We start from the raw sequence: 19,025 nt of genomic DNA on the forward strand, positions 1-19,025 counted from the left end.
TTTTTTTTGAGACGAAATCTTGCTCTGTCACCCAGGCTGGAGTGCAGTGGAGCAATCTCGGCTCACTGCAACTTCCGCCTCCCGGATTCAAGTGATCCTCCTGCCTCAGCCTCTCGAGTAGTTGGGACTACAGGCCTGCGCCACCATGCCCGACTAATATATAAATATATATATATTTTTGTATTTTTAGTAGAGACAGAATTTCATCATGTTGGCCAGACTGGTCTCGAACTCCTAACCTCAAGTGATCTGCCCTCCTCGGCCTCCCAAAGTGCTGGGATTACAGGCGTGAGCCACCAAGCCTGGCCTCAAAAGATTTTTTTAAAAGGTGTTGAACAAGGTATTGTAAATATATCCATGTAAGCAACATCAACCCTTAATGAGTAATTATCATCTAGCTGAAAAAGAAAAGGCAACTGTCTTTTATTTTATTTATATTTTTTAGTACATACAATAAAGGTCTTATTTAGAACGTAAAGTTGTTATACTACAAAAGCAATTTCTCTAAGATCCTACTAAATAAATCCCTGACACACCAAGTTGAAGGATAGAGGGCTGGCACATACCAGATTATAAACCTTCTGGACTGAATGAGTGCTCTCTTGCTTTTGTCTGGCTCAGTTTTATCTGCCATATTCTCCTGGTCATCTTTCTTTTCTCTCAGCTGCTTGAGTACATGCGATATTGTAACTTTTGTCTTATTAATTCAATTGGAGGCAAACTCTCACTTCTTCCTCTGTCTTCTAACTCCTCTTCAGCCACCACAGGAATATTTTTATTCCATTTTAAGTAAAAGCACAGTCCTCATTTTGATTAACAAGCATAAAATTAAAGCTAGAGATTGATAGACTTATGCAAAAAAAAAAAAAAAAATTAAAACCCTGTGCAATGTTTTTATAAGCCCCTGTGCAGCAGACCATGATATAACAGAAGCCCTTACAAGGCACTAGATCAGCGCTTTAGGGTTGATATACTTCACCCCAGGCTCATTATACAAAAGGCAGGGAAGGACGCAGTGGTTGCGTTGCTTCTGTGCACTGTGGGAACCACCAAACTTGCAGTCAGCTTCCATGAGGAACCAGGAAGGATTTGGGAAGCTATCTCTTTGCTTACTTGTATCCTCAAGGCCTAAATCTTTTGCCTTGTTTGTTGAACTATTAAGTTGAGGTGGACAACTCTGCCCTACTGTGAAAGCTCTTTGTGTTTGACGTAGATTACTCTGAAATCCCCCATTAAATTCTTCACAAAAGTCTCCACTTACCTTTTAGTTCGAATTAAACTGCTTTTTCCAAGCCCCATGCATCTAGATAAATATCTATAACTGTTATTTCATTATTCTTGTTGAATTGCTAGTTCAAAGCCATTGTGTCCTATTGAAAACATTACACAGATTTCCAGTATTTCATAGATTAAAAAGGTATTTTAAGTTTAGTTTGAGAAAGCACTATTTACTAATGTGTAACTTGGAAATGAAGTCAGAACAAAAGTCATTTGTAACCTGGGTAGACCCTGTTTAAGCCTTCAAAATTTAAGATTAGGGTGAACAACTGAAATAAAATGGTTAGTTAATGAATGGCATTAGGTCTGTTCACCAATATCAGTTTAATGAAATATTTATGCCATGTAGTTTAGGCATATAGTTGGACTCTTCTTAATGGCCAAAGATAATGGTAGTCAGGACAGGCTGAATGTCAGATTCTACCCATTCATGAGTGCCTACCATGAGACAGGCTGGGTTTAGCATATTCATACTTTATTTAGGCCATAGCAATGCTATAGCTTGGATGGCATTATCTTCCTTTTATAGGAAACAGACATGTTGAGGAATTTGCCATAAGTCAGCAGATGGTGGGGCAATATACATATGAGTTTTTATTAGTTTAAAAGTAATATTTACAAATTACAAACATGCATATTGTAGAAATTGAGAAAATACAGATTTATGAAAAGAAGAAAATAAAACTTCATAATTTCATCAAGTGGAGATAACCACAGGTATTATTATATTTATTCTTTTTGTATACAAATATATACATGTATATCTTTTTACTTGTGAAACTGAAATTATAGTTTTGTAACTTCCTTCTTTAATTTAGTGCTTGTCTTAGTCTATTTTCTGTTGCTACAACAGAATACCACAGACTGGGTAACTTATAATGGAAAGAAATTTATTTGGCTCATGGTACTGGGTACTAGAGGCTGGGAAGCCCAAGAGCATGGCACTGGCATCTAGTGAGAACCTTCTTGCTGCATCACAACAGGGCAAAAGACATCACATGGCAAGAGAGAGCAAGGAATTAAATTCAACCTCAAGTCCTTTTGTAATCAGCATTAATCTATCAATGAGGGTGAAGCCCTCTTGACCTAAACACCTCCCATTAGGCCCCACCTCCTAACACCATTGCAGTGAGGATTAAATGTCCAATGCCTGCTTCTTTGGGGACACATTGAAACCACAGAAGTAGTGTATTGTGAATATCTTTAATCCTCCTTTTTTATTTTTTAAATTTTTATTTTAGGTTCGGGGGTACATGTGCAGGTTTCATGTATAAGTAAACTTGTGTCATGGAGGTTTGTTTTACAGATTATTTTGTCATCCAGGTACTAAGCCTAGTACCCATCGTTATTTTTTCTAATCCTCCCTCTGCTCACCCTCCACCCACAAGTAGGACCCAGTGTCTGTTGTTTTTCTCTTTGGGTCCATGTGTTTTCATTTTTTAGCTCCCAGTTAAAACTGAGAACATGCAGTATTTGGTTTTCTGTTCCTGTGTTAGCTTGCTAAGGATAATGGCCTCCAGTTCCATCTGTGTTCCTGCAAAGGATATGATCTTATTCTTTTTTATGGCTGCATAGTATTCCATGGTGTAAACGGACCACACTTTCTTTATCCAATCTGCCATCGATGAATATTTAGGTTGATTCTATGTCTTTGCTATTGTAAATAGTGCTGCAGTGAACATACACATGGTATGTCTTTATGGCAGAATGATTTGTATTCCTTTGGGTATACACCCAGTAATGGGATTGCTGGGTTGAATGGTATTTCTGTTTTTTCTTTGAGGAATCTTCACACTACTTTCCACAGTGGCTGAACTAATTTACACTCCCAACAACAGTGTATAAGCATTCCGTTTGCTCTGCAATTTTGCCATCATCTGTTGTTTTTTGACTTTTTAATTATAGCCATTCTGACTGGTTGAGATGATATCTCATTGTGGTTTTAATTTGCATTTCTCTAATGATCAGCAATATTGAGCTTTTTTTCATCTATTGGCTATATGTAAGTCTTCATTTTATTGGGTACAAAAGAGTTTGCAATTTTATATGCCATGCAGTATTTAACAAATTCTCTACTTACAACTTTTTAGTTGAAGTATTTGTGATTAATGTAATGCACATCCTTTGAATTAAATCTTTACACATCACATATATGTCGTTAGTTTAAGTTCATAGAAATGTAATTGCTATGTTAAGGCTATGAATGTTTTTAATGGTTTTGCTACATATTGCTAAATCAGCTCCAGAAATATACTTAAAGAAATTTGCACTCCCATCAGCAATGCAGAGTTCTTTCCACATACTCTAGTGAGAACACTGTTTTCACAACACATTCTTGCCAATGTAGTGTCTTCTTGTAGTTGCAATTACATTTATTTGATTGCTAGTGAGATCAGTTTTTTTCATTCTTTAAATTTCCTCTTTAAAGTTTGCTTTATTTCTTTATTGATACATTGCAATTATACATATTCATGGAGTAAAATTTGATGTTTTGGTACATATATGTTATATAATAATCAAAACAGAGTATTTAGCATATTCATTATTAGCTTATACATTTATCATGTCTTTGTGGTGAGAACATTCAAAAGCCTCTCTTATAGTTATTTTATAATAAACATTGACTTACTCTTAATTATTGTTAACTATTGTCACCCCACTTGCAATAAAACTCCACAACATATTGCTTCTATCTAATTGTAACTTTCTCCCAGTTGACCAACAGTTTTCTGTCTTCGCTTGCTTCCTCTCCTCCTCAGTCTCTGCTTCTAGGATATCAACTCCTTTTTTTTTTCAGCTTCCACATATGGTGAAACCCCTTCTCTTCTAAAAATACAAAAATTAACTGAGCATGGTGGTGCATGCCTGTAGTCCCAGCTACTCGAAGACTGAGACAGGAGAAGAGCCTGAACCAGGGAGTCGGAGGTTGCAGTGAGCCGAGATCATGCCACAGCACTCCAGCCTGGCGACAGAGCCAGACTCTGTCTCAAAAAAAGAAAAAAAAAAAAAAAAAAAAAAGAAAAAAGGAAAAGACTATTGTAATGGTTCATTTGAGATAGTTTTCTGACAGTGGAGATGAAAATAAATGGATAGATTTAAGGTATAAGGGAGATAATCCCCACACTCTCCAACCCTGAAATACACACATAATAGGCCTGCCACAGTTCTCCCTTTCTCTATAAAATGTGCTGCTCACACTCATGGCACCCTGAATGCTTGTGACTAGTAGCATCCTTTTTAGGACACCTAGGTATTCCTATTCCCCCCAAGAGAGATGGATGATTACCAAGAATTAGTTTTGTTTCCAAATTTGTGCATATCAGCTGTATTTTAAACATTTTAAATAAGTTTATTAATAGTATATGAACAATACTACTTGAGTAGACTGGAGCCAAACTTTCTGCGGGGTGTGGTCTTCTATCTTTTAAGAAAGCAACTAAAATGTGCTAGAATTCTGCTTTTTGATAATCTTTGTCCTCCTTTTTGGCCCTCACATCTCTATAGTTTACCAAGCTTACCTCTATGAATTTACCATGAATATCTGTACCACATTAACCACAGTGATGCACAGTCATGCACAGTCATAATGTGGTTTGCTGGAAAGACTCTCAGAAGTTAAGGCACCTTGGATTAGTCTAAAAGATATTTTGCTCTCCTTTGGCTTTCAAGAGAAACAACTTTTCTCCTTCGCTAACAAAATGTAAAATATTTTCCCAGATAGATCTTTCTTGTTTCACACAGATTAGCCTGTAGAAAGAGCCATATCTGAACTCCTTGAAGGGATCATGTGTTTCTTAATAATTTTTATTAAGTTGTGCCAAAACATGTTTGTTGAATGAACAAATAAAAGTATAAACTAATCTTCGGAGCTGAGAAACATCTTTGTAAACATTTAATGATGCTATATGCATACTCTACTGTTACGGACTATTTATGTCTCCTCCCCAATTTTATGTTAAAGCACTAACCCCCAGTGTGGCTGTATTGTAGATAGGGCCACTAAGGAGATAAATAATTAAGGTTAAATGAAGTAATAAGGGTGGGTCCCTGATCTGATAGGAACCATCTAATTACAAGAAACGCAAAAATGTTTGTTCAAAGCTTCACTCACACAAAGAATAGATTATTTGAATGCGCAGTAAAATGGTGGCAGCCTACAAGCTAGGAGAAGATAGTTCAGAATGAAACCTACCTTGCCATCACCTTGATCTTGGACTTCCCAATCTTTAGAACTATGAGAAAATAGATTTCTGTTGTATAATCCACCCAGAATGTGGCATTTTGTTATAGCCATCTGAGCAGACTAATACACACATACATACATACACACACACACACAGAAAATACAATAGACTGCTTTCTGTTTCATACATATTTTGTTTATTGAAAGGAACCTCAGAGGTAAGGGACTTTGATAGATATTCTCTCCTCTTTAGCTTTCAAGAAAACCATTTTTTTTTCTCCTATTGTCTTTGCTAACAAAATGTCATAGACATTTGTCATAGACAAAATAGACTTTTTTTGAAAACTTTTTTTTCTGAAGCTTTAATCAAAAATACAATTTTAAGATAGTCTTTATCTTGGTACACTTAACAAAAAACCTACACCTTCCAGCTGCTTGGCAAGTGGCCAGAATCTTTGTGATTCTCTTACCCTTCCCTCAGACTTGTCACACTCATGTTTGCAGATGGTTGCTATAGGAGCTCTGCACATCATCTGAGATCAAAATGAGAGGAAGGGGGAAAGGCTGTATCAGCAGCATGCTTGCCTTATGGGAACAGACTTCCCAGAAGCTACCAGCAGACTTCCATTTATCTCATTGGTCGTAACTGTGACAGGCTCAAAGCTAACTGCAAGTGCAGCTGCAAAAACAAGTATTTAGTTTTTCTCATTTCTATCTAAGAGGTGGCAAAGCAGAAGAGGAATATAAGTATCCGTAGTGTTAGCCAGTGAACAGTCTGCTATTCAAAGGAACTGTTATAGAAGCATGGACTAGCAGATCAGCTAATTCGAGAGTCCACCAGAGTTATAGGCTTAATAACCCAAATGTAGGGCTTTACATTTCACACCTTAATCACTATTTGACTACTGCTAATGTCTTTGATTACAATTAGCTAGGCTGCAAACATTACTTAAGGTCTATGCTTACTCTCACCATGTCTACTATAATAAAACATTATTGAGTATACATTGGTTGCATTGCTTATTATTTTATATTGAGATGACACTGATCTAATTTTCTCTAATTATATACATAAGAAAGTGACAAGTGAGGTCTGTTCTAATTTGAGGCTGAAAACCATGATCGTGACTTCATGCTGTGCTCTAGTCAAAAATCCACCTATAGCTTACCATTAGCTAGCATTTCTAAGTGCATTCCATATTATTCAGTGATCTTCTTTCAAGGCATTTTTTTTTTTTTTTTTTTTTTAATAGTATTTTGCTCTGATGCCTGGGCTGGAGGGCAATGGTGCAGTCACAGCTCACTGCAGCCTCAACACTGGTGCTCAGGTGATTCTTCCACCTCAGGAGCTGGGACTACAGGCACAGGCCACCACATCTGACTAGTTTTTTGTAGGGATGGAGTTTCTCCATGCATGCTACCCAGGCTGGTCTCCTGAGCTCAAGCAATTTCACCCACCTCAGCCTCCCAAAGTGTTGGAATTACAGGCATGAGCCACCGCACCTGGCCCCCAAAATATGTATGTTCTAATAGAACTAAAATAGGGAAAAAAATGGAAGAAGATAAAAAATAAAGTCATGATTACAACAGAAAAGCATAACCATACAAGTGAACTACAATTTGGCCTAGAGCTGCCCAAAAGAGAAAGAGGAGCAACAAAGAGAGCTGCCCAAAAGACAGAGGGCAACCAAAAGACTCTTTAAGATGAAAACAAATCCCAAATGCCCATCAGTGATAGGCTGGATAAAGAAAATGTGGCACATATACACCATGGAATACTATGCAGCCATAAAAAAAGGGTGAGTTCATGTTCTTTGCAGGGACATGAAGCTGGAAACTAATTCTCAGCAAACACAGGAACAGAAAACGAAACACTGCATGTTCTCACTCATAAGTGGGAGTTGAACAATGAGAACACATGGACACAGGGAGGGGAACATCACACACTGGGGTCTGTCGGCGGGTGGGAGGCTAGGGGAGGGATAGCATTAGGAGAAATACCTAATGTAGACGATGGGTTGAGGGGTGCAGCAAACCACCATGGCATGTGTATACCTATGTAACAAACCTGCACGTTCTGCATGTGTATTCCAGAACTTAAAGTATAATAAAAATAAAATAAAAAACCACTAATAGAAAAAAGAGAGAAAAACAAATTAGGCTGGTTGCAGTGGCTCACACCTGTAATCCCAGCACTTTGGGAGGTCGAGGCAGGTGGATCACCTGAGGTCAGGAATTTCAGACTAGGCTGACCAATATGGTGAAACCCTGTCTCTACTAAAAATACAAAAATTAGTTGGACATGGTGATGTGCACCTGTAGTCCCAGTGACTCGGGAGGCTGAGACAGGAGAATTGTTTGAACCTGGGAGGCGGAGGCTGCAGTGAGCCAAGATTGCGCCACTGCACTACAGCCTGGGCGACAGAGTGACTTCGTCTCAAAAAAAGACCAAAAAAAAAAAAAAAACCCGAAAAACAACAAAGAAAAAAAACCCCACACCACCCCCACTGAAAATCAACTCTTTAGGAGAAGCACATATTTTGCTGAGATCAAGACCCAAGAGAACTTTCTCCTATGGGTCTTCATAAAAGGCACACTATGTGATATATTTAATAGTAGCCATTAGCCTTAAAAACACGTCTTGAAAATATGTTTTGATGACTGTGTTTGCTATTAGGAGCCAACAGCATAGAAACAAAGTGTAATGCAGTAACAGTAATTCTGTGAAGAGTCAAAATGTGGATCACATATGTAGCTCTCTGAAGATTTCCTAGAGGATAAAATTTAGGTTCCTCTCTCTGCTAGTTGGGAATACAAACTTGTCTTATCATAATCCCCAAACTCATATGTTTCTATAAGTAGTAAAATCCATTTCAAAACCAAATTATTTTTTATATCTAAAGCCACTATTCCCTTTTAATATCACAGACTGAATTAGACTACATAATTTATCTAAGCATGGTTTTCTAAATAAATGTGCTGTAAATGGCTGATCTCAGTGTAGTAGATACATTTTAAAATGCTGTCTTATGGTTGTACTAACTATATGTAAACTTATTTTTAAAAGGTTAACTTAAAAGATTGTCCACAAAAATGTTATGTTTCAGTTGCATTCAATTTTTAAAATTATTAACACAGGTTATGTTAAAGTGCATTGCACCTATTCACAAAGACTTTCAAAAAATGATCAGCAACATAAAGTGTAAACCTAAAAAGAAAATCAGACTCATTCCACATCTGTGAAATTCACCACTTAAATATAATTCAATTTACAATAATTGTAAAAGATAGGGAGAATATAGAAAATGGAGGGGGAAAACGGTATTCAACATATGAACAACACTGCTACTGTTGTAGTGAAAAAATAATTTATTAAATGAACATAATACTGGGAGTAAAATACATTACAAAAGTAAAAAAAAGTAAATTATAAATATAAATAATAGTGGTTTACCTAATTAACAGATTTTTTTCTTCATCCTTGCAGAACTTTAAATACAATCTTCCAAAAAGCCAGATTGAAAAAGTGGGTGGTTCACTTTAGAACAAACAGGCAACACTATAATATCTAGAATTTGGCAAAGATCTGTTATATAAGATTCAGAATTGTACTGATTAAATGATTGTTCTTTTTAAGCCTTTTGCAAGTCTAGAATAGTAATTTTAATAAATAAGCAGATCAACTTGTTATATTCATTTCTGTCTCTAAGGATAGCAAACATATTTCTAATATACATTGTGAAAAATATTCTGAGAGCATACCTGTGCACTTTGATAAAGACTAAAAATTTTTGGTTATTTGGTAAAAAGTTATCTCCTTTTTACTCCAAAGGTTAACAACAGCCATTGGATGTGTTGATATATGTCAGTAGAATTTTAAACAGCCACACCTTAATATATACATCAAGATACTGATAAACTTTTAGATAGTAAAGAAAAAAACGGAGGTTGTTATTCTCCTTCTCCAGTAAGTTTCCCTCAGTTTTTAGAAAGCATACCGACTGGGATTGCAAAATGCCAGCATGATTACAATGCATATTAACAGCAATATGCAAAACAGTGAAAACGGAAAATAAATAACTTCACACTATAAAAATGAAACAAGGCACTTTCAATGACTGTACACAAAGCTGAAATAAACAAACATTTTTTCATAAAGCTGACTCATAGACCCTAGGAGACTTTTGTAGAAAGTTAAATAGTAAAGGCACTACATAATTCTTTCTCCTAACTCTACTTACTAAAGAAATCCACCAATTAAACTTGGCACAAAAGAGTTTAATGATCATAAAGTGCATCACTTGGCTAAATATATTAAAAAGAAAATCAGTCATAATACAGTATAATAACATCTTCACATAAATAGAAATAAAAATGCAATGTCAGGAGTCAAGCCAGTTAGGAATTTTGCAGTATATATGGCTTTTTATTTTTTTTGTATAAGCCCCTATTTATATAGAATCTATATTTTCAAAAGAATATGCCTTAACAAAAGGAGGTAGTATTCTGAAAAAGGCAAACTCACTAAATCTAGGTAGAGATAAAGATTATGTGGAAACTAAACAAATGCAACACATTAATAACCATGACACTTATTAAAGTATTTTGACATTAATGAATCAGCTTTTAAAATCAAGGCTTTCTTATCACGTTAGCTATACGATTACAGCTCTTTCAAGTAGTTTTCCTTTGGTACTAGAAAGTCATTTTTTTTTTCTAAAGAGCATTAACATTTCAAATAAGCAAATTTTATTTAGAGATGGTAAACATGTAAACATTAAAAACTCAACTAAATTTTATCCTTACTATGATGGTCACCGATTTAAACCATTAATGAAAATATGTCATGTCAGAGATATAAAGAAGAATATATCACCCAGATAGTAACATGCAATTAATTTCCATTTGATTAATATAATTGGTGATTTAACACACATACATATATACACAGTAGTTTGGAGCAATATATAGGCAAAACACCATAATAATTTATGCACAGTATTTAAGAATGTGGGCCTTGATAACAGAATTCCAACAAGATTTTTTTTTAGTGTATTAAATACAATTCAATACAATTAAAAGCAGCAGTGAATATATTTCCTATCTTAATAACTTAAAAAAATTCTTTATGTAAACTTCATACATGTGCATTCTTGCTCTTTTCTATATGTCTTCAGTTCTTTTTTTCTTTTAAAATAGTATTTGCCACTCTTCTAAATTTGCTGAATAGTCTAAATGGAGGGAACGGCTTGTGATATATTAGTCTTCTTCAGCATCATATGCCACTTCTGCTACTTCTATCTCTGATACAGCATTTTCAGGTTCACTAAAACTTAAGCATGGTTTATTATCAGCTCTGCAAAAAAAAAAAAGCAACGTGTCAATGACAGGATTGGATGCATGCTATTATTTCATTTCACTATTACCTTTAAAAATCTTGTACCTTATAGAAAGAATATTTACATACTTAGTGTAAAAGTATTTAATGTAAAAGAGTATTTAAACATTCAATCAGAAATTTAATATTTTTAAGTTGTCATTGCCAGGTAAGACCCTTGGAGATAGGTTTTAAACTCTTTCAGCTCTCTGAACTACCATTTACCAATAAAAATCTACTTGGTAATTACCTTTATCTACATAAAATTGTTCTCAGAATTACAGTCGACCATTACCACTAAACTATTAACAATTACCTTGGATTTGTACGCAATAAAAACTCTATGTGCTTTTAAATACATTACCTTTCATCATTCCTATTAGGTAGGAAGGGTAGTTTGCTATTATAGTATCCTATTTTTTGAATGGAAAAAGGGTGATATTGAGGGAGATTAAGGTAATCTGTCAATATTTTAAAAAATAATTAATTATCTGAGTCAGAGGCCAGTTAATGCAGACACAGCTCTACAGTAAGTAATGAGAAAACTTACAGCCTAATGTCAAAGATACTTTTTTAGAAAGAGCCTAAAATATCTCCAATCATTCTCTGCTTGCTTAGTAGATTCGTGATACAGTAACACTGAGTTCATAAAAAAATACTCTATAGAGTATCAGACTCACTTTCCTCCAATTATTCAAAGGATTAAGTTATCATAAACGAAATATTATGTACCTAGATTCTTCATCCAGGACATCCTGATCAACCTCAAGTGCAGAGGACTTCACCTTTAGGATCTGTTCACCTTCTGTTTCTGACACATCCAGTGATTCTTCAGGTTCTACAGACAATGTTCTAAAAGTATGTTATAGCAACAAGTTATTTTCTATGAACAAAACAGGCGTATGTTTAATGTTGTGAATACATGTAGCTATAGCAGTCTTTAGCTGTTAAGGCTTAATGTAGTCACATAACTAATAAACAGCTCACTCTGGAAGTCAACAGAGAAATTAGTAGCTGTGATTAATTTAAAATGACTTTAGCATCAATTCAAGATATGCTGATGAGATGGCAAACTACAGGTTTCATATGTAAAAAGTTGGCATAAATGCCTAGAAACTAAAATATCACTTAAATAAAATAATGGTATTCCATTTAATAGCGATTATTTATTTAATAATGATTTAACAATGATTAAAATGAATAATGTTTATCTTGTTGAACAGTTAGTGGCTTATTTTCCTGATGTTTCCCATCCTTCAATGTTCAAAATTTATTTAGCAAAATTATGCTAAATAAAGTATACTTTTCCCAATGAAGTATGCCAAAAGCCTACAACTTTCAGAATCAGAAAATTCCTAAATCATATTAAAATATAAAGGGCATTTAGCCCAGAGTATTAAGGGTTTAATTAGTTAGAGTAGAAGTGCAAGTATCACAACACACCTGATTCTGTTCTCTAAAGTGTCTATATGAAGTTGCTTCTCACTGAGCAGTTTCTTTAGTGATTCCATCTCCTTTTGTTTTTCAAGTAGTTCTTTCTGTAAGCGGTAGTTAGTCTCTTCTAAAGTTTCACAGAATGCCTTAAAAAAAACAACAAACAAAACTAAACACATGCAGAAAAAGAATAAAATTAATTACAAATGCAGTATCTTTCTCAAGGGCATTATTGAAGAGTCAAAGAACATAGATAATCAAAATAAAGTATGAAACTCCAAATGATTTGTTCTCTACCCTCATCTTTTTAGGTCACTGGTATGTTAACTTTCTTAGCCCCATCCAGCAGGGGGACATAACTACAAGTTCTTTTTCTTTTCTTTTCTTTTTTTTTTTTGAGACGGAGTCTCGCTCTGTCGCACAGGCTGGAGTGCGGTGGCCGGATCTCAGCTCACCGCAAGCTCCGCCTCCCGGGTTTACGCCATTCTCCTGCCTCAGCCTCCCCAGTAGCTGGGACTACAGGCGCCCGCCACCTCACCCGGCTAGTTTTTTGTATTTTTTAGTAGAGACGGGGTTTCACCATGTTAGCCAGGATGGTCTCGATCTCCTGATCTCGTGATCTGCCCGTCTCGGCCTCCCAAAGTGCTGGGATTACAGGCTTGAGCCACTGCGCCCGGCCCAAGTTCTTTTTCTTAAGACTTATAGTAGTAAGCTAGTGTTCCTGAAGTGAGTATGTGATATCCCTTTAGTGTAGAACTAGGATAAAAAATAATCAGCAACTACTGCTTTAGTTTTTATTCTCCTTAATCTACTTTTGCCTAGTCATACATGATTACACTTAAAAAAAAATCAATTGCAGTTGATTCCATCTGTATTATTAGCTCAGTAGACATACTACTGTAACAGCATTTTGGTAATATTGACACTTGTGATGCAGTACCAGGATGGTGCAAGAAATGAGGAGTCATGAGGAGTCAGGTACATTTTGGGAAGTGAGTGACAAAAAATGATAGATTCAGGAATAAAGCAAAGAACCTAAAGAGCAAAGCCATTAATAAAAGTCACTCAACAACACAGGAATACATCAAGAAAGATTGTTTCAATCTGGTCTCTAGGTGGGTGAGGTAAAGTCTCTCCTGAAGAATCTAATCTAAAAAGCCTCGTACGGATTTTGGGAAAAATAATGTATCCCAAGGAAGACAAATAAAAACAAACACATACATAAATATAGGATACTGAAATTGCAAATACCAAAATCAAATAGAAGATCTCTAAAACACCAGGAAGACAAACCAGTTTACTATAAAATTGTAGGACAGTAGGGGACTGAGAATAGATGTTATAAAACAGTCTACGTCAAAGGCAGTGGAAAACACTTTAAAGCACTGAGAAAAATAACTATCAAGGTAGAATTCTACACTCAGTTAAATCGCACTTCAGGAATGAGAACAAAATTAAAAGACATTTGAACATCAAAGATCTAAACATTACCAATACACGTTCACTGAAAGAACTATTAAATTACATACTTTAAGAAGTAGTTAACTGAATCCCAAAGGAAAGAGAAAGATGAAAGTAGGAATGGTGAAGAATGAAAGTGACAAACACTCAGGTAAATCAAAAGAAACACTGTGTGAAATGATAATGATGGCCAACTTTGAGGAGGGCTGTAAACAATCTGTTTCCAAAATATGAGAACATATGACCATTAAATAAAAGACAATGACTACAGAACTTAAAAACCAAGAGCAGAGAACAAAGAGAAAACCTCATTAAATAACATGAAAGGAAAGAAAGAAGGAAAAAAGCATTTTATAAAGCAGAATAAAAAGCACAATAAAAATAAATACAAATATATTGGTAATTACCATATATAAAATAAACTCAAAACTTAACAGATTTTTCAGATTGTATTAAAAAAACTATGATGTTTAAAACAGACATATTTAAAATACAAAAGTAGAAACATACTTATCAGGCAACAGACAAATGTTAGCCTTTTCTCCCCTACCAAAAGTTGTAGTTTTCTTAATATCTGACAGAATGCAGTTCAAGATGATAAACATTATTAGGCACAAAGAATCTCTATCTAATAATAAAAGTAATAATTCACCAGGAATATTTTAAATGCATAATTACAAGAAATTGAACACATCCACACCATAAGGGGTAAATTTGACATAACTCTTGGCAATTAATGGATTAAACAAAAAAAGAGTTAAGATTAAAAAAATCTAACAATACAAATTAGTAAATTTGATCTGATGAACATATATTGAACTCAGAGTCTAACAATTAAGAAAGAAATACATATTCTTTTGAAGCACACATGGAAAATTTAGAAAATTTATCACATATATGCAGATCCCAAAGACTGCAGAACACTGTCAACAACAACCAAGAACTGGTGTCAGAGAGAACATAATCTCTGAAAAAAATGCAAATAGACTAAAAAACAGTCAATAATGTATGAAAAAAAGTGCTTGAAAAATTAAAGAGAATTCTAAATTTATGGAGCAAACAAAATATTATAAGGAACAATATAAGATATGAATGATAATGAAAATATTAAGACTTGTGAGATGCAATTTGACTGTTATATGAAAGAACTGTATAATACTAGAAACAACTGAGAAAGCAGACAATTCAAGAAGTCAAAGAACATACTAAAACCAAGTATAAGAAAGGAATTAAGAGACAGGAAAAGAATTTAATCAAGAGAATCAACAAGGCAAAAAATGGTTCTTTGAGAAGACTATTAAAATACACCCAACCCAAGGAAAAAAGACCAGTGGAAACAATAGTGAGATTGAAAGTGGATATATAACTAAAGATAGGTTAAGAGATTTTAAAAAGTCATGTGATACTACTAAGAACAACAGTCTCGCGGTGGCTTATGCCTGTAATCCCAGCACTTTGGGAGGCTGAGGTGGGCGGATCACGAGGTCAGGCGATCAAGACCATCCTGGCTAACATGGTGAAACCCCGTCTCTACTAAAAAATACAATAAAACTAGCTGGGCATGGTGGCGGGCGCCTGTAGTCCCAGCTACTTAGGAGACTGAGGCAGGAGAATGGTGTGTACCCGGGAGGCAGAGCTTGCCGTGAGCAGAGATGGCGCCACTGCATTCCAGCCTGGCGACAGAGCGAGACTCCATCTCAAAAAAGAAAAAAAAAAAGAAAAAATGTATTTTAAAATCTAAACAAAATGGTCAATTTCTAGAAAAATACAAATTCTCAAAACTGAAACTCCCGCCCCCAAATAATCTGAATACACTACAGACATTAAAGAAACAGAATCAGTTGTTAAAAGTCTACTATAAGACAAACTAAAGAAAATATCAAATCCAGATTGTTTTACAGGTGAATTCTAACAAACGTTTAGGGAACAACCAATACACATTTATTCAAATGGTTCTGGATAACAGAAAAAGAGGGACTATTCCTTGTTTTATAAAACTGGTATAATTTTGATGCCAGACCCAACAAAGGTCAGTAACAGAAACAAATATTATATATGACAAAATTCTAAATAAAATCATTACAATTCAAATCCAGTAATTTAAAAAATGCTGAATTTGAGTTAATCTCATGTTTTATCATCTGAAAATCTATGAATGTAATTTACCACACCAATAAAAAAAACCCATATGATCATCTATACAGATGCAAGTGAAAGCATTCACACAGACACATGCATACACACACACACACCCCTACAACCTCTTAACGAACTAGAAATAGAACTTCTTTAATCTAAAAACAACAAAGATGATAAACAAATCAACATAACTCACAACTACCACTAGCCTATAGAAAACATCATATCCAACAGCAAAATACAGAATCATTTTCATTAAAGTTAGGATGAGAGGAAAAAGATGTCCACCATAATGGCTTCAATTAACATTGAAAGAACCTATCTAGCAAAATAATACAGAAAAATGAAATGAAAGATATTAAGTATTAGGAAAAAACACATCGTTAATATTGCTGGGGATATGACTACCTATATGGAAAATCCAAACAGATCTATAAACTAATGAGAGAATGAGACATACAAAATAGATATATAAAAATCAATAATAAAACCAATAACTTAGAATGCAATAAAACACCAATTATTTCATCAACAAAAATGATGAGAAATCCTACGGCTTTCCCTAGAAGTTTAAGAAAAAAATGTAAACTTTTATTGAAGAACTTAAAAAAAACCTTCTATATGCAAAGATCTATTAATAAGAGGATTCAATACTATAAAGATACTCTTCAAAATTAATAAATAAATGAATTAAAATTCCAAACAAAATGGCAATAGGGTTTTTTCATGGAACTCACGAAGCTGTTCTAAAATTCATACGGAAAAGTGAATAACTAACTTGGAAGAATAAGGGCACCCTTGTTCTGCCAGTTAATAGGATTATTTAATTATAGTACTTAACACAATATAGTACTAGCAGAGGGATAAGACTACTAAAAATGAACTGAGTGGCGGGGCATGGTGGCTCATGCCTGTAATCTCAGTACTTTGGGAGGCTGAGGTGGGCAGATCACCTGAGGTCAGGAGTTCAAGCCAGCCTGGCCAACATGAAGAAACTCCCCCTCTACTAAAAATACAAAAATTAGCTGGGGGTGGTGGTGCACGCCTGTAATCGCAGCTACTCAGGAGGCTGAGGCATGAGAAATCACTGGAATCTGGGAGGCAGAGGTTGCAGTGAGCCAAGATGGTGCCACTGCACTCCAGCCTGGGTGACAGTGTGAGACTCTGTCTCAAAAAAAAAAAAAAAAAAAAAAAAAAGAACAGAGTGATCATAAACAGACCTGTTCACACTGAACTATTTAGAATAGAACCATTACTAATCAGTGAGGTAGGGATGAACTTTTAAATAAACGAGCTTGGGATCACTGGTCATCCATACAGAAAAAGTTAAATCAATTAAAAGATCTGAGATCAGCTTGCTCCTTTCTGCCCATGGATGCTGCCGAAGCAGCATCATTAAAGTCTCTCTTCTCCCTGCAGTCATGTCTAAGGCAGTCTCCTAAAGAGCCTGAACAGCTGAGGAAGCTCTTCACTGGAGGGTTGAGCTTTGAAACAACTGATGAGAGTCTGAGGAGCCATTTTGAGCAATGGGGAACCCTCACATACTGTGTGGTAATGACAGACCCAAACACCAGGCGCTCCAGGGGCTTTGGGTTTGTCACATATGTCACTGTGGGGGAGGTGGATGCAGCCGTGAATGCAAGGCCACAGAAGGTGGATGGAAGAGTTGTGGAACCAAAAAGAGCTGTCTCAAGGGAAGATTCTCAAAGACCAGGTGCCTACTTAACCGTGAAAAAGATATTTATTGGTGGCATTAAAGACGACACTGAAGAACATCACCTAAGAGATTATTTTGAACAGTGTGGAAAAATGGAAGTGATTGAAATCATGACTGACCGAGGCAGTGGCAAGAAAAGAGGCTTTGCCTTTGTAACCTTGGACGACCATGACTCTGTGGATAAGACTGTCATTCAGAAATACCATACTGTGAATGGCCACAACTGTGAAGTTAGGAAGCCCTGTCAAAGTAAGACATAGCTAGTGCTTCATCTAGCCAAAGCGGTGGAAGTGGTTCTGGAAACTTTGGTGGTGGTCATGGGGGTGGTTTCCGTGGGAATGACAACTTTGGTCACGGAGGAAACTTCAGTGGTCGTGGTGGCTTTGGTGGCAGCTGTGGTGGTGGTGGACATGGTGGCAGTGGAGATGCCTATAATGGATTTGGTAATGATGGAAGCAATTTTGGAGGTAGTGGAAGCTACAATGATTTTAGCAGTTATAAAAATCAGTCTTCAAATTTTGGACCCATGAAGAGAGGAGGCTTTGGAGGCAGAAGCTCTGCCTATGGCGGTAGAGGCCAATACTTTGCCAAACCATGAAACCAAGGTAGATATGGCGGTTCCAGGAGCAGCAGTAGCTATGGCAGTGGCAGAAGATTTTAATGAGGAAACAAAGCACTCAGTCGGAGGGGAGAGCCAGAGAAGTAACAGGGAAGGTACAGGTTGCAACAAATTTGTGAACTCAGCCAAGCACAGTGGTGGCAGGGCCTAGCTGCTACGAAGGAGACATGTTTTAGACAAATACTCATGTGCATGGGCAAAAAACTCGACCACTGTATTTCTTACTAATTGTATAACAGGTTATTTTAGTTTCTGTTCTGTAGAAAGTGTAAAGCATTCCAACAAAGGCTTTTAAAGTATGTGTGTGTGTGTGTGTGTGTGTGTGTGTGTGTGTGTTATATATATATATATATTTTGCATTCAGGTTGTTGATTGCTAAATGTAATAGTCTGACTGTAACGCTGAATAAGTGTTTTTTTTTTTTTTTTTTTAATGTGCTGTGTAAGGTTAGTCTACTCTGAAGCTACCCTGGTAAATTTCCCCAACAGTGTGAAGTTAGAATTCCTTCAGAGTCATGACAGGTTCTATTTGGAATTTATACACAACCTGCTTGGGTGGAGAAGTCATTGTCTTCAGAAACCTTGTTTTAGTTGAACTGATGGTTACTGTTGTGACCTGAAGTTCACCATTAAAAGGGATTATCCAAGCAAAATCGTGGAATTATTGGTTACAAAAATGATTGTTGGCACATCCTATGCAATATATCTAAATTGAATAATGGTACCAGATAAAATTATAGATGGGAATGAAGCTTGTGTATCATCCATTATTAGGTGTAATCAATAAATGATTTAATTCCCTTAAAAAAAAAAAAAGA

At 35.6% G+C, this 19,025-nt stretch overlaps 1 protein-coding gene and 1 long non-coding RNA gene across 4 annotated transcripts in view; one reads left to right on the forward strand and one right to left on the reverse strand.

Moving 5' to 3' along the window:
• Positions 1-597: 597 nt before the first annotated feature.
• LOC117079006 lies at positions 598-17,818 on the forward strand. The gene is made up of 3 exons (XR_004435243.1): positions 598-610; positions 2,142-2,146; positions 17,731-17,818. It is a non-coding gene; the product is annotated as an uncharacterized LOC117079006 (long non-coding RNA).
• Positions 8,811-19,025, reverse strand: part of SNX16 (sorting nexin 16) — a 45,938-nt gene continuing 35,723 nt past the window's right edge. For all 3 annotated transcript variants that reach the window (XM_033202621.1, XM_033202620.1, XM_033202619.1), the window contains 3 exons: positions 12,282-12,418; positions 11,571-11,690; positions 8,811-10,817 (listed from right to left, as the gene is read on the reverse strand). In XM_033202621.1, the coding sequence (XP_033058512.1) occupies positions 10,721-10,817; positions 11,571-11,690; positions 12,282-12,418 (354 nt within the window). In that variant the 3' untranslated portion in view covers positions 8,811-10,720. The remainder of the gene's footprint in view (positions 10,818-11,570; positions 11,691-12,281; positions 12,419-19,025) is intronic.

The sequence above is a fragment of the Trachypithecus francoisi genome, unplaced genomic scaffold (assembly GCF_009764315.1).
Source record: "Trachypithecus francoisi isolate TF-2019V2 unplaced genomic scaffold, Tfra_2.0 Lachesis_group7, whole genome shotgun sequence".
Classification (NCBI taxonomy): domain Eukaryota; kingdom Metazoa; phylum Chordata; class Mammalia; order Primates; family Cercopithecidae; genus Trachypithecus; species Trachypithecus francoisi.